Here is a 16,771-nt window from a genome sequence, read left to right as displayed (position 1 = left end):
GCAAGCATAACAAATCTAAATCTATCATATCATGCCTTAAGTGCCATTTTAAACAATATAACGTCGTTTTCAAATGAAGTGCCTTTCCAGTAGGAATCTTATATCCAGGAGGTGAATTTCATATAAACTTTTTCCTTTAACTCCTCATTTAGGAATGTATTTTTCACATCCATTTGGTACATGACCCAACCCTTGACAGCAGTTGCAGCAATAAGAGTCCTAACATAGGTCATTCTAGTTATGGGTGCAAAGGTCTCATTATAATTTGTCATATTCCTAAGAAGATTTACACCATCCTCGATATTAAGATATGGTTTTTCGTGATTAACATCATCAATTAAGCAATCATCATTGCTCGTAATAACTCAAGCAATAAAGAATATTCATTACTTTTCTTAGGGACACTTTGATAAAAAAAACTTTCCTTTTATAAGAAATAGATATTTCTAAAAATATAAAGTTTGTCTTTTTCAAGATCATAACACCTAAAACTTTTTGGGTTCCTCCATACCCGAAAAATATATAAGGTATGGCTTTCGGAGAAAGTTTGACATGTTTGTTGGTAAGAACAAAGCTTTTACATCCAAAAGGCCTAATATAAGATAAGTCATGAGAGATTTTAAAAAGTTTTTCATAGGGAGAAAAGTTTTGGAGTTTGGTGAAATGAAGTCTATTGATAAGATATACGAAAGTTAAGGAAGTTTTGGCTAAAAACTCTTTTGGAATATGTTTTGAAGTTAGAAATGTTCTAGTAGTCTCAATTATGTGTCTATATTTCATTTCAGCAAAACCATTTTGTTGTGGTGTATAAGCACAAGATCTTTGATATAAAATCTCAATTGATTAAAGATATTTTTTGAAATCATTTGACATAAATTATCCCCCCTCAATCAAAGGGAAAGATGGAGATGTCAGTTTTAAATTGATTTTTGACATCAACAACAACAACTACGCCTTCGTCCCAAAACAATTGGGGTCGGCGATATGAACCAAAAAATAAAATCATTTTGGGTCTTCCACATGAATCCTTCTCCTCCAATCATTTTTATCCAATGTCATGTCCTCGGTGAGGTTCAAAGCATTCATATTTTTTCCTATCATCTTCATCCAAGTCTTCTTAGGCCTACCCCGACCTCTTTTAACTAATATATTTTCCCATTTCTCCATCCTTCTAACTGGAGCATCATTAGGCCTACGCCGAATATGTCCAAATCACCGTAAACGATTCTCTCTCATCTTATTTTCAATGGATGCAACGCCTACCTTCTTACGTATCTCCTCGTTTCGAATCTTATCTTTTATTGTATTTCCACACATCCATCTAAGCATACGCATCTCAGCTACACTCATTTTTTGAATATGATGTCTCTTGGCAGCCCAACATTCTGTACCATATAGTAAAGCGGGCCTAATTGTCGTCCTATAAAACTTTCCTTTCAACCGCAATGGCATTCTACGATCGCACAACACTCCAGTTGCACTTTTCCATTTCATCCACCCAACCTTTATCCTATGATTTACATCTCCATCAATTTCTCCATACTTTTGAATGATAGATCCCAAATATTTGAAACAGACATCCACCGGTATTTGTTGCTCACCAAGCTTCAGTACACTCCCATCACTACTTCGTTGCTTACTAAACCAACATTCCATATATTTTGTCATACTCTTACTCAACTTAAAACCTCTTGCTTCCAATGTTTGTCTCCATAATTTTAACTTAGCATTAACCCCAGCTCTAGACTCATCAATCAAAACAATATCATCAGCAAACAACATACACCACGGCACATTTTCTTGAATTGATCTCGTAAGCTCATCCATCACTATAGCAAATAGGAAAGGGCTTAATGCAGATCCTTGATGTAACCCAACCGTTATAGGAAAATTGGTTGTCACCCCTCCACAAGTGCGGACATTGGTTACTACTCCTTCGTACATAACTTTAATTATACTAATGTACTTGAGAGAAACACCTATCTTCATCGTCGTTATGAAAATTTTTGAAAAATTCAAAAACTTCATATTTATGCCTAAGAAAGTAAATCTAAAGTAATCATCAACAAATCACATAGTAAACATAACCACGTGTTGAAGGAATAGGAGCAGGACCTCGTACATTCAAATGCACTAATTCAAATGCTTTAGAAGAAAAGAAAGTCATATTGGGAAAAGGAAGTGCTTTCATTTTGCCAAAAATGCAATTAGTACAATGAAATTCTTCATTACAAAAAACTTTCAAATGTAGTACATAAGACAATTTGGATATGCTAGGATGACCTAGCCTTTGATGCCACAAAAAATGTCCACATTTTATACATTATAACAAAAAACTGTCTTTTGAAAGGACAAGTTGATCCATACAGTAGAGATCTCCTTCTCTATGCCCTTCCCCAATCCATTTCCTTGACCGGAGATCCTGCACCCAACATTGGTTGGATGAAAAGGAAACACTATATCCATGATCAACAATTTGAGAAACGAAAAGGTTCAAATTTAATTTATGAACAAATCTAATTTTTTGAATGCAAATTTTTGAAAGATTTTTAAAATTCCCAATACCTTTTATATTAAGAGAGGACCCATCGACGATTATAACATGAGTTTTTGTTGAATTAGTGCAACAATCAGAGGGAAAAGATTCATTTGGGATCATATGAAAGGAGGCTCCAAAATCCAAAAGCCAATTAACCTTACAAAGAGGTGATGAAGTAGAGACTGTGGCTCCCAAAAAAGAGGAAGTAGAGGTTTTGAAGAGTGGTTGTAGGGCCTCCACAAGTTGGGACATGGTCATGGTTCCAATAAATTTGGAATCACCATCGGTTCCATTATTGTCATATTGTGAAGTTCCCACGGATGCCACCTTATTTTTTTCTCTTCTTTTGAACATGGGACAATAGGGCTTAATATGCCCCGGTTCTCAATAATTGTGACATGATCTTTTTGTTGTCATCATTGCGAGGTTTCCCGTAGTAAGGCTTGAAAAAGTATGGTGGTTTGTATACACTGATGTTGGCACACTGTCTAAATACGGCCAATAGATTATCCTTAGTTTCTTTGGAGTTGGACATGGATCTCAACCTTGTCTCCTCCATACACACCTCGGCCAATATTTCATGCAAGGAAAGAGATTTTTTCCTATGGATAATATTAACCTGAACTTATTGAAATTCGGGTCTAAGTCCTCTCATAAATTGGAATAGTTTATCCTCAAGTATTTGCTTTTTTCTTTGAAGAGCATCATTTAGGGTTTCTCATATTGGCTCTAACTTAGCCATTTGGTCCAAAAGCCTCTTAAGGGCACTATAATATTCTTTAATCGTCTTGTCATTTTGCTTATAATTATGGATCTGGTCCCTTAGATCACATTTGTGAGCAGCATCTTTTTTTGTATAAGTTTGTCTAACAAACTCCCAAGATTCGTCTACCCTCTCAAATTCAAGAATATTGGAGCATGACGCCTCGTGCATACTTCCCATAAAAAGGGAAAGAACCTTGGCATGGCTTACCTCCCATTCTTTATAGGCTTTTTTGTATTCAATCAAAGCCTTTTTGCTCTCAACTCCTTTCAGAGTTTCTTCTTTAGATTGCCCATCTTCTTCTATAGTTTTTTTGTGAGAATTGGTTAAGGTTTCAAAGCAGAACAATCAACAAATTGCCACAAATCCTTTCTCATAAGTATTCTTTTAATCATTGTGGCCCACATATTATAACTACACCCATCAAATTTGATGGAAACAACTGTTACAACTTTTTTATTGACCATAGAAGAGGAGGAAAAGAGAGAGAGAGAGAGAGTATAAGAGAGAAAGATGAAGATCCACCGAGAGGCTTGCACACGAGCTCCTGAACCTTCACCACAACCCGATCTTGAATCCACAAGCCTTCAAGAGCACTAGCTCTGATACCATGTAATGAAACCAAAAATTAATACAAAGATTTCCTCTAAGGGCTACAAGAATGCACTGAGAGACCACTTATGGGTCAAATACAATCTCTCAAAAGAGATATACAAGTACAATCAAAAGGGTCACTTATGGAACTAATACACTCTCACAATGGAGAAACCACACACAAACACTTTTAGAGAGCAACAATGTAAAAAATATAAGATTGTATTAACCATAAAATGCTTAGAAAAGCATTAGCTTACAATGGGGAAGAACCCCCTTTAAATAGGCAAAAGGAGACCACAAGGGCTAGTCCAACGAGCCCCAACGGTCGTTGGGACTTGCCCAATGACGGTCGTTGGGACGTGCCCAATGACTAGTTGGGCTATCCCAATGGCACCAAATACAAAAAATATAAAAACTAAAAACAAAAATTACAATACAGCCCTTACTAGGCCGACCCTATTACAAGTGAAATGACTGAAATACCCCGGATGGGTATTTCAGTTTACATACAGAAAAAATATATAGAAACATTATATATATAATATATATATTATATGCACATGTTAACAATATATACATATATGTATCTATATATAGATATCTATATGTTAACAGAATGTGATAACAATTAGACCCAAATTCCGACCAAGAAATGAAATAACATGCAAGAGGATTTCTGTAATTTGTAGACCATGCTCCCAAGGCTCACTAAACGAGAACCACAAACTGCTTTGCGCACACTCAAAATAAGTGAACTTCATTTTCCTTAGAAGAAAATAAATGGAGTTTGTTTTATGACTCAACTTTGATATTTTATACAATCTAATGCTACTGTAAGTACCTATATCACATAGGTACAACATGCAAATTTCTAAAAAGATGGGTACATGGACACACTCACATGCACAATTATGCTACAGGTTACAAGATGCCCTAGATATAAAGCAATAGACTGTCAATTGCGAACTAAAAGACTAAATCATGTCAAATGTATGTAGTTAACTAACAAATAATGATCAGAAAATATATAATTAACCATACAAAATTTTGATGTTGAGGAAAAGCTATCAACTAGATCATAAAATAGATAAAATGAGTTAAGTCCGAAAACCAATTGACCCATACATAGGAGTATCACTAACAGTACGAACACAACAAGGTGTACAGACCTAGTAGAAGTACCCTTTTTACCCAGATCAGTACTAAATTAAATATGATATGATTATAACTTATGTAAGATGGGTACTTCTACAAAACCCTCGTAGCCATTCACACCCATGAAGTACCCACACTGGTACTAGGTACTCCTGGGTATAGGTCATCCATGTTTTGAACTTAACATAACTCATTTTGTCTATCTTATGATCCAGTCAATGTGTAGCCTATGATCGACATCAAAAGTTTAAACTACTAGCTATATATTTGTTAGTTAACCGATACCTTTTACATCTTTATGTTTTTAGTTCATAATTGAAATCCATAACTTCATATCTAGAGTAACTTGTAAAATGTAGCATAATTGTGTATATTTGCATGCATTTATATGCTCTATACATACATACATGGATACATGCATATATACCCACATGTATGAAATTACGTACGTATCTATGTACATTATATATCTTAACTTTGTAAAAGTATCTCTAACAAGATACTAAGATCAAGACCTTAATATTCTTGATAACAAACTTGGCACATATGCACGATAAGAACACTTTAGAACACTTGTACACCAAAGCACAACTCACAAAATCTCGCAAATGCACAACGGCATAAAAAATATTGGAATCACTTTATTGAGCACTTGGGCTTTGACTCAAAGCCATGAAAAATACAAAGGGGTGAAACCCCTATTTATAATCACACAAAGAATCCACAAAAGGGGGCTCCCAAGAGAGTCATTGGGAGCCCCCAATGGTCACATATGTGACCGTTGGAGGCTCCCCAATGACTCTTTGGGGAGCCACCCTATGTGGCGCAAAATCCAAAGATGAAAAAGAAAAAAGAAAAGAAAGAGAGAAAAGAAAAAGTAAAAAGTAAAAAAGAATTACAATCGTATTCCAAGGGGAATATGCGTAAAATAGGAATTTACAAAAATACCCTTTTCAGGTAAAAAGAAACAAAAAAGGAAATAAGTAAATATATATATATATGAATATATATACGAGATTACAATTGATACATAATTTAACACCCCCCTCAAACTTAGGGCATGATGACCGAAAGTTTGCCAAGGAGAAAGTTGAATCGTGGTGCACATAAAGCTTTGGTGAAGAAATCTGCCAACTGATATTCTGAAGTAACATAAGGTAGATCAATGATTCCTTTTAGATAGGCTTCACGAACATAATAGCAATCTATTTCAATGTGCTTAGTCCGCTCGTGGAAAGTATGATTTTTGGCAATATAAATTGCACTCTTGTTAGTTCAGCATAGCTTAGTGGGCCCTTCAATAGTGATCCCCATGTCTTCAAGCATCTGATGGATCCATACAATTTTCATGGTAGTAGTTGTCATGGCACGATATTCAGCTTCAGTTGAAGAGAGAGAAACTTTTTGTTGTTTCTTACATCTCCACGAGATCAGTAAATCACCTAAGAACACACAAAAACCAGTGGTGGAGTGACGGTTATTTGGGTCACCTCCCCAATCAGAGTCAGTATAAGAAATTAATTTTAAAACAGAAGAAGATGACAGAAAAACTCCTTTATTTGGAGTACCCTTTAGGTATCTTACGACTCGTAAGACGGCACTCATGTGAACAGAAGTTGGTGCGTGCTGAAACTGACTTGCCGTATGAACCGCATGTGAGATATCTGGTCTGGTAATACTCAGGTACATCAACGATCCTACAAGTTGTCTGTAGGGAGTAGGATCGGAGAGAAGAACACTATCAGCAATCTTCATTTTAGCTCCTACTATAGCAGGAGTTTCATAAACCTTATCATCTGTAATACCTGACCTATCAATGATCTCAGATGCAAGCTTAGTTTGAGACAAAAAATACCCTCTATGAGAGTATGCTACTTCAATACCCAAAAAATAAGTTAGAAATCCCAAGTCAGACATTTCAAACCTATCCTTTAAAATTGATTTTATGCTTTTAATCCCTTTAGAATTACTTCCGGTTATAAGCATGTCATCCACATATAGAAGTAAAATAACAATCCCTGCATTGGATTTTCTAACAAGCAAAGCAGTATAAGTAAAACAGGATGAAAAACCATTTTCTATCATTACGGAATTAAACCTATCATACCAAGCCTTGGGGGCTTGTTTCAAACCATAAAGTGTTTTTCGAAGGCGAAGCACCTTTTCTTTAGGATACTCCATTCCAGAAGAAGCATCCATATACACTTCTTCATTTAGATCTTCGTTTAGAAATGCATTCTTAACATCCATTTGATAAATGTTCCACTTGTTGATTGAGGCAACGGTTATAAGACATCGGACAGTGACCATTCGAGCTATCGGGGCAAAGGTCTCTTCATAATCAATCCCATATTCTTGACTATATCCTTTTGCAACCAAACGGGCCATGTATCTCTCGAAGGACCCATCACTCTTACTCTTAACCTTAAATACCCATCTACACCCTATTGCTTTCTGTGATCCTGTATGCAACATTTATTAGAAGAAAATTTTATATCGCAACCATAGTCCGAGAGTTGAGAGACCGAAAGTAAATTTAAGTTTAGTTTTGGTATAAGACGAATTTTTGGAATAAAGAAGTCTTGTTTTTCAAAATTGCCTATTCCTTTAATTTCAAGAGGTATTTCATCCGCCGTTGAGACAAAAGATGGAAAAGAATTTTTAGAAAAATCAGAATGAGAACAAGCACTTGGAGTCATGTGAAAAGATGCATCGGAATCTAAGAGCCAAGATATCTTACCGGGAGGCGAGGAAGATGACATAGCGGCTCCGGAAATGCCTCCCTTGAGAAGAGGTTGTAGAGCATCCACAATTTGTTGAAGGGAAAGAGGCTCATTTGATGAAGATGGCCGTTCCTCTGGTTGGGATGCCATAGCCGCAGCAAGTATTTTCTTTCATTTGGGGCAAATGGGTTTGATATGCCCGGGTTCTTTACAAAAATGGCAAGTTAATTTGCTATAGTCTTTTTTGCCATATCGATCATTTCCTCCTTGACCTTGATTTTTAAAATGAGGAGGTTTGTAGGCCTTCGTATTGTTCTCGGGTCATGACACGGCATTAACCCCTTCACAATCATCTTGAGAAGAAGATGTAGCAAGGATGCTAGGATTATTTTTACTAATCTCCATACAGGTTTCTTCACCACTTAGCTCAGTGATTACATCTTCAATAGAGGGAGATGTGAAGGCGGATAGAAGAGAAGACCGAATTTGTTCAAATTCGGGTCTAAGTCCATTTAGAAAATTGAAGAATCGATCTTCCTTTAGTTGTTTGTGTCTTAACTCAATTGCTTCTTCACTCCATTTTGGTTCGAACATAGCTAGCTCGTCCCAAATAGACGATAGTTCGGCAAAATATTCCCGAATAGATAAATTGTTTTGTTGAAGGGTCAATGCCTTCTTTTAGAGGTAATACTTGTGTGATAAATCCCTTGAAATATACATCTTTTCAAGGTACAACCAAGCTTTGGAGGCCTTTTTGAACTTAATGATGTTGGCGTTGATCTTGGTTTCTACGGATAAAAAAATCCAAGACAAGATCTTGAAGCTCTTCATCTCCCACTCATCATGCTTTTTTGAATAATCTTCAAGGGCTTTTTGTCTATCTTCCCCATCAAGAATCTTAATATCCCCTTTTTCAATTATGGTAAGTTTGGGTTCGGGTTCGGATATTGAACCTTGAACGTACCCCCAAAGGCCCTTTCCTTTGATATGGGCTTCCATATTGCCGGCCCAAACATGATAGTTCGAACCACTAAGTCTAAACCCAGGGAGAAGTGTGAATCTTTTTCACCCACTAGAGCGGGTAGAAGATAAAAAATAACACATACCTCAAAAGATTTTCAAGTCCTTTCTTGACAAAAGAGGCTTCTAAAATATTGCCCGAAGAAGATGATCCACTTCAAACTCTAATAGCTTGAAGACACATTTTTCGAGGCACTTCAAAAATGAAAAAAATGCACGATCCTCCTCTTTCAACCTTGCTTTGATACCATGTAAATGTATCTCTAACAAGATACTAAGATCAAGACCTTAATATTCTTGATAACAAACTTGGCACATATGCACGATAAGAACACTTTAGAACACTTGTATACAAAAGCATAACTCACAAAATCTCACAAATGCACAACGGCTTAAAAAATATTAGAATCACTTTATTGAGCACTTGGGCTTTGACTCAAAGTCATGAAAAATACAAAAGGGGTGAAACCCCTATTTATAATCACACAAAGGAGCCACAAAAGGGGGCTCCCAAGAGAGTCGTTGGGAGCCCCCAACGGTCACATATGTGACCGTTGGAGGCTCCCCAACGACTCTTTGGGGAGCCACCCTATGTGGCGCAAAATCCAAAGATAAAAAAGAAAAAAGAAAAGAAAGAGAGAAAAGAAAAAGTAAAAAGTAAAAAAGAATTACAATCATATTCCAAGGGGAATATGCGTAAAATAGGAATTTACAGAAATACCCTTTTTGGGTAAAAAGAAACAAAAAAGGAAATAAGTAAATATATATATATATATATATATTGAGATACATATACATATATACATAGTAATATGTATATGTATTTCAATATATATATACGAGATTACAATTAATACATAATTTAACAAACTTAGCCAATCAGTGTACCATAATTCCATTGTTTAAAGGCTAGAACAAATTTGCTAAATGATTGATTCATACATGCGAATCTGTGGAAGACAAAGGAGAATCTCTTTCAGTCAATGAACCACTAATACAGTAGCTGGCATTTACTTAAACGTTTGAAATAAAAATTGAAGCCTATGGATCACTATCTGACCAAACGAATAGCACCAGTTAAGCCACAATAACAAAGGGGACAACAGCAAGAAACATAATGATCCTTGTAACAAAAACACAGTTCTTATCCAACACACAAGGTGAAAGTATAGAAGCATAATGACTCATTAATAGACAACATGGATTTAAATTAGGGATCATATGAAAGGTGAGCAACTGAACAAAAAATACAAATGAGAAGAACTCATTATCCTAACTATGAAAGATGATATTACCATATAGGTAATTCTAATATGTGAATACACCAAATCATTACATATGCAGCAAGACTTACTTGTTATTTGCAGTCCACAACTGTTGCCTTTCAACATCTATTGTCCGAAGTGCTTCACTAGTTTTTTGACGTGTGCGTTCAAGTTCCTGCTGTGCTGATGTATACTGAGACGACATTTGTGCAGACTTCTCATTCACCTCTTGAAGGTTAGCTTCAAGATCATCTTTCTCCTGATAAAAAAATTAGCAGGGGATCCACAATAAATGTATACAGAGTTCAGATTTACACCCTGCTAAAAACATGAAGATGTTCCTTGGGGAGTGGTTGGAACCATGACCTCTTACATACTTGCCACTCTATGTCACATGGGTGCGGGTGCGGGTGCGGGTGCGGGGATTCGGCACTTCCAAAAAACCCGGGTGCGGGGGTGCGGCAGGGGCAAAAATGTAATATATATATATATATATAAATAAAGGGGGTCAGGGGAATAGGCGGGGGGGGGAGGGGTTTCAGCTGTCAGCACAGCTGCTGTCAGCTGCTGACAGCAGCTGACAGCATTAATGGACCTTAATGATCCTGTCAGCTGCATAATTTTTTTTAAAAAAAAAATCGTAAGCCCATTTGGGCAAAAAAAAATTTTTTTTAAAATGGACCTTAATGATCCTGGGTGCGGTCAACGCACCCAGGATCGGGTTGACCGCACCCGGTGCGGCACCCGCACCCGCGTCGAGTCGCGTCGACGCGGGTGCGGTACCCTCCTAGCCGAATCCCTGTGACATAGTTGCCACTACATTAATGATATTAACATTCACAAACAGGCTTTAGAGGAACAAACCAGGATAAGTATAAAGTCTAGTAACCAGGACCAACAATTTCAAAACCATTTTGGTTGGTCAGTAGTTTTCTTCTGTGAAAGAAGGCAATTATTGTCAGATCATGGATGGGCATCATCATGTATTTTGCTTGCATTGTACCACCAGCGCATACTGCAAATTTGAACATTGTCACTTAGGTATTTCCCAGGATGGCCAGCACTTTTGACCGCATAATATAGATTATGTAGCAAAAGAATGTGCCTGAAATGTTAACTAATGGTGGGAAACTTCATAAGTCCAGAAGGAGAGGGATTCTCTCATAAGCTGAACGCATATGTAGCCAACCCTTTTAGGCAGGATGCCATAATTCAGGTTTTATCAATTAAGTTATGTGTTGCCAACCTGAAGTAACCATCAAGATCAACTTCTTAATCAGCGCTTCAGAACTGCAACCCTCTCCAAGAGCCATCACTTTGGCTTGTTTAAGCGACTAATAATAGAAAACCTAGAAGTAAGCAGAAGATATACACAAAAGGAAGATATGTGCTTTGCCTTGAAATCTATGAAATTTTCCTCCATGTTATGACACTTTTATTCTGCCTGAAACCTTCTGAATTGAATTGGCTAAATGAAGGCGACATGACCTTCCGTTTTGCCAATTGATGTGAACTAGATAAAGAATATACGGGAAAATTGTTAGTTGTCTGTTGTTGAAGGCTTTTAATGGTATGATGGACCTTGTAGAGTGAGAGAAACAAAAGTTCTTTAATTCCACACATTACCTTTTAATCCATGTATTAGTATGACGGTCTACAATTAAGCAAACAATAAGATGGTCAGGGATGGATGAATGCCATGTTGGATACTGTGACTTGTATTTGTCTTATACATTTTGTTATTTCACTTCATAACATAAATGCTTTTCTCAACTCAAAAGAGAAAAGTATGATAATATTAACACCTAGAAATTTGAGACTGGTTACCACTCTGTAAGCAACCAGCAAAGACAGAAAAAATTCCCATAACAAACCTAAACTAGCTTAGAGTTTGCTAGCGACATTATAACATTCCATATAGTTCTCGTATTTCCTTTTCTTTTGCCATGATTCGCTAGTGGAACAGCATGCTACAGGAATGGTTAATACAATAACAGGACAGAACTGGACATACTCGTTAAAGATTTTCGATGGCCACATCAGGATATAATATTGATCTAAGAAACATGCTAAACATATCAACCACAAAACTGGGGAATGACAGTGTCCCACATTTCATCTTTTTCAAATAGCAGTGCAACCAATACATCAAGATCTGCTATTGAATCCAAGATGAGATGTTTGTCATGCCAACTTTATTGCTTGTAGATTTGTAGCCAATCTGAAACGCTTATTGAAACAAAGGCTGAAAGAACACCTACAAGAAAATTCTGAAATCTGGCCAAAACTAGTCAATTCAAATTTGACAATACCATTGATCTGCCTTAAACAACGACCCAAACCCAGTCTAACACCACTTTTGTCTATTACAATATGTCACCAACTTGTTGTTTAAGATCTCAAATAACATTTAAATTTTCAGCAGTATCCAGTTGGGGAAATATCATGTAGGAATAAAAATTATGCAACCCACATGCTCAACTATAGAGGAGAATAAAGAAAACTTTGGCTAGTACAAGCAATCAGAATGTGTTCATTAACAAAGGTGTTTTGGATACATGGAATTGCAACACCTCCTCTGGCAAGTCATAATGCGAAGGTTTGGCTAAAAGAGCAATTGCAACAACCTTGCAATATGTACACAAAGACATCAGCATTTACAAATATGAACCTCATTTTAGCACAGCAAAGAGATGCTTATTGAAAACCCTCAAGCTTCTTGAGTAGGAAAGCCAAGTCCAATATCATGTATCTAAGATTCTAAAGCTATATTATACACATATGACACTCTTGTCTCTGTGTCATATGCAACACTTTCTTTGTGCAAAATTCCACAATAGTGGCCACTGTAAAGCAACAGGACGAATTGCTCAGATACCAGCCAGTTGGGTGAAATTTTTGAATTGGATCGCGCTAACATATATCCAAATACATGCTGAAAGATAATATCACATCTCCATCCATTCTCACATGAAAGGAAATAAAAGATATAAAACCACATTTTCCAACGATTTTTCTACAAAGATCAGTGACATTTGAAATCCCAACTACAACTGTCTGGGGATTAGTGCTTATGAAAATTGGCCATGTCCTATGAGCTCCATGTTCACAATGCAGACCCCAAGAGATGCAAACATGCTATTAAAGGATCAAGCTCAAATATTTCAATATAAATTCTACCTTTTGAAGCTCTTGAATGCGTTGTTTAGCACGTTTATGGAGCCTTCCAAACTTTGAGTCAAGTTCTGTATACTTCTCATCACGCTCACGTATTTCTTGGTCCATCTTCTGTTGAGCTGTAATTAAAATATTGTAGCGAAATAGATGTGAGTGAAAAAACACATAAATATGAAAAAAGTCCATATGACAAAAGTTGTACTGCAGAGAATTGTTTGTACTTTATAGGTGTTATGGGAAAACTAGAACACAACCAATAATGTGGCATCAGATCAGTTATCAGTTCCTAAAAGACGAGTAATGAAATATTAATTAAGGGACAAAACAGACATATATATCGCAGTCAAAGTGAACATATATCTATAAAACCTTCACTAATCTCCAAACACAACTGCAGGATGAATTTGCAGGCAAAACCCCTCCCCAAATAGATTATGATAACACAGTAAACATCATATAGGAAGTAGAACGTCCTTCTCCCCTCTCCCTTTCCCCTCAGACTTTGTTTCTAACAAAAAGCAGTGAACGAACATGGATTTTCTGGACGACATAGTCGTACAACTTGAACATTACACCTTTTCTGAAGAGAATCTTTTTCTTTAGCTTTCCTGGAGGTAGAGTTGCAAACGGTTTGGATTCAGGATGGGCCTTTTGCAAATTTTGGCTGTTTCAGATCTAACTCCCCAGTGTATTTTCTGATCCAAAATCCGAACCATTTGCATCCCTACATGGAGGGCTTAAGAGGAAAAACAGGAGGTTTGATGTACTGCCATAGCAGAACCTCCATGAAAAAGGTGCTTTCTGCATTTTAGATATAGAAATGGCTAAAATGCCCAAACAACGAAACCCTCCCAAGCTTAAGGTGGAAGTTGCTATAACAGGAAGAACCAATATTTTCTCAGCATTAACTGAAATCCTGAATAACTCTGCATCCAGATACTTCATCACTGAAAATTCCTTGTTGGTTAATAGAATACAAGATGTTCAAGCCAAGTAATACCATCTAACCATACTTGTTTGTACCTCACAATCTTGCTGAATGGTTCCAATCACTAAACCTATTCAACAAGTTCATATTCTTCTTTGGGAGCCCAAATTCATCAGCTAAATTTCTATGTATGAAAAGTCCCAAAGTTTGTCAATGCTAAATTCAGCACATAGTCACCCAACGTTCCAACCAGGACATCTTGAGCCATCACTAGGTACATTCTTTACCCGACTGTCATATAAGCAAGAAAATGAAATATAATTTGATCATGCTGCTATTATGTCAGAGATGGTAGATTTACTCGTATAACTGAAGATAAGGTGAACATCACTGCTACATCGGAGAGAAGTTACATAATCACGAGTCTTGCAGCCTTAACTAACATTCCACTGCTTTTGTTCCCAATATAAGAAAAACGTATCATAATCTCTGATGCATAACTGTTATTACTGATGTGGTATACACTTTATAGGACTAAACATAACAAATTATTTATACATCCTGAAATCACGCTAAAAAGCAAAGACCTCTGCCATTGTACAGAAAGCATTCCCATTTGCCCAATGAATATAATTAAAGAAAGCAATCACTGTAAACAATTATTAATAACCAAATTGAGGTTAGTCATCCTTCCAAGAAAGCTTACCAGAATAACGTTCCGATCATAACAAACGCAAACAAGGACGTAAAATAACGCAAATTTCTTCAATCTGAACAATTAAAGAGAGAAGATTCATGAAAGTGTGAAGAACAGCAAGAACCTCCGATCAGTTTCGCAGACAAGTCTTCAACTCTTGCATCCGCTTCGGCGCAAGCCGATCTCAGATGCTTCAAGGCCTCCTCCGCGGAGGCTTGCATCTCCTTCTGCTCCTGGATCTGCCTCGTCAGAATCCGGACCTTCTCGCGCAATTCCGCAGAATCCCCGTTTTCGTTCCCACCGCGCTCGTCATGATCCCCAAGAGCCCTTTGATGCTGAACCCTGAGACCTTCCAACTGGTTTTTCAAGTACTCGTTCTGAAACCCCAATTCGAGGATCGTTTGCACAAGATGGTCGTGACCACCATCGTCTCTCGGCAAATAGATCCCTTCTGAAGAGGGCTCGAAGCCTCGTTCCGTCGCCCCGGCCGATCCATCGTTCGTTGGTACCGCGCCAGGCAAAAGGTTCTCTGCTTCTCCGGCGGCATTTCCAATCGGAGATGCCTCGTCACCGCCTTCTGCCTTCCCCGACATCCCCGCGTCTCTTTCCGTCACCGTTAAGACCAACTCTTAGAGTTGCCCATCAGTAAGCCATCGAGCTTCGTGCGATAGAAGGTCAAATACCAACAAGAAGAATCAAGAAACGGTGGGGAGCGCGATCAGACGGAGAGAGGAATACGGGAGACGCGAGGAGACCATGTGCCCCAAATCTCCGATTCTTGAAAGACCCAACGTTCTCGAAGCGATTTACTATTCCTTTTAAGCATGAGAAATACACGTTTTACCGGAGGCTCTCTACCCATGAAACTTTTAGGGCACGTTTGAAAGGGAGAAAGATGTAGGAAAAGTGATGTAAAATGAAAAAATGCTACCCTTACAAACGAGAGAGATTTTTGATTGAGAGTTTTTCTAAAAAAATACTTTTTTATAAAAACATTTCTCCTTGAGGGGTGGTAGAAGAATATTTTCTACCAAGAGAAAATTTATTTTTACACTCCCCACTACCCACCATCTCACTGTCACTATCACCTACCACCATCCTCTTTCTCCTCTTTTATTTTTTCACTCTGTTTTCAGTATGCTACACAAACAAGTGAAAAGCTTTCTTTTGAATAACTCGTATCAAAAACTCTCACAGGCAAAACTTTCTTTTCCTGTGAAAATTTTTCTCTCTTCTAAGGCATGTTTGGAAGCAAGAAAGATATAGGAAAAGTGATGTAAAATAAAAAATTTGTAAGGTTTTTTTCTACCCTTTCAAACTAGAGACTTTTTATCTTAGAGAGTTTTTCTAATGAATACACTTTTTCATAAGAAACATTTGCAAGAATGTTTCCTACTTATTTTTACACTCCCCCCCCACCACCACCACCACACACACCTATCTCAAAACATCTCACTGTCAGCACCACCACCACCCTCCTCCTCCTCTCTCATTTTTTACACTTTCTCACTCTATTTTTCTCGTGCTACACAAACAAGTGAAAAACTTTCTTTTGAAAAAATTCTCAATGTCAAAAACTGTCATAGGCAAAACTATTTTTCCTATGAGAGTTTTTCTCTCTTCCAAACGTGCCCTTAAGGGTCGTTTGTTTCAGCCAAAGGCAGGACAAACACTTGGGCCCCATTCCCATGTTCTTTTTGTGGTGTTTGTTTCACCCTTGATGGGGAAAGTCTCTGATTTCCTGTGAAATCTGTATTCCTCAATAATTCGTATAGATAAACCCTTTGTGCTCTGCTAGCTTCTTAAAGTATTTGATTCAGTTTAAGGATGGATACCCAATACTAAGTAGGTCCCTTCCTCAAACCCATACATGTTTTGCAGGTTTTAGTGTAATGGGCATGTCTGGG

The 16,771-nt window shown here is 37.3% G+C and overlaps 1 protein-coding gene across 2 annotated transcripts in view; it reads right to left on the bottom strand.

The window, feature by feature from the left end:
* LOC149818046 (protein GRIP-like) overlaps window positions 1-15,662 on the bottom strand; it is an 84,228-nt gene extending 68,566 nt beyond the window's left edge. For both annotated transcript variants that reach the window (XM_089986533.1, XM_089986534.1), the window contains exons 1-3: window positions 14,989-15,662; window positions 13,243-13,358; window positions 10,152-10,321 (exon numbers count right to left, since the gene is read on the bottom strand). In XM_089986533.1, coding sequence (XP_089842659.1) covers window positions 10,152-10,321; window positions 13,243-13,358; window positions 14,989-15,457 — 755 coding nt within the window. In that variant the 5' untranslated portion in view covers window positions 15,458-15,662. The remainder of the gene's footprint in view (window positions 1-10,151; window positions 10,322-13,242; window positions 13,359-14,988) is intronic.
* Between the last annotated feature and the right edge of the window lie 1,109 nt (window positions 15,663-16,771).

Source organism: Nuphar pumila, chromosome 13, assembly GCF_984573655.1.
Source record: "Nuphar pumila chromosome 13, dmNupPumi1.hap1.1, whole genome shotgun sequence".
Taxonomy (NCBI): Eukaryota; Viridiplantae; Streptophyta; class Magnoliopsida; order Nymphaeales; family Nymphaeaceae; genus Nuphar; species Nuphar pumila.
Note: the sequence above shows the minus strand (reverse complement) of the source record. Positions and strands in the feature narration are given on the sequence as shown.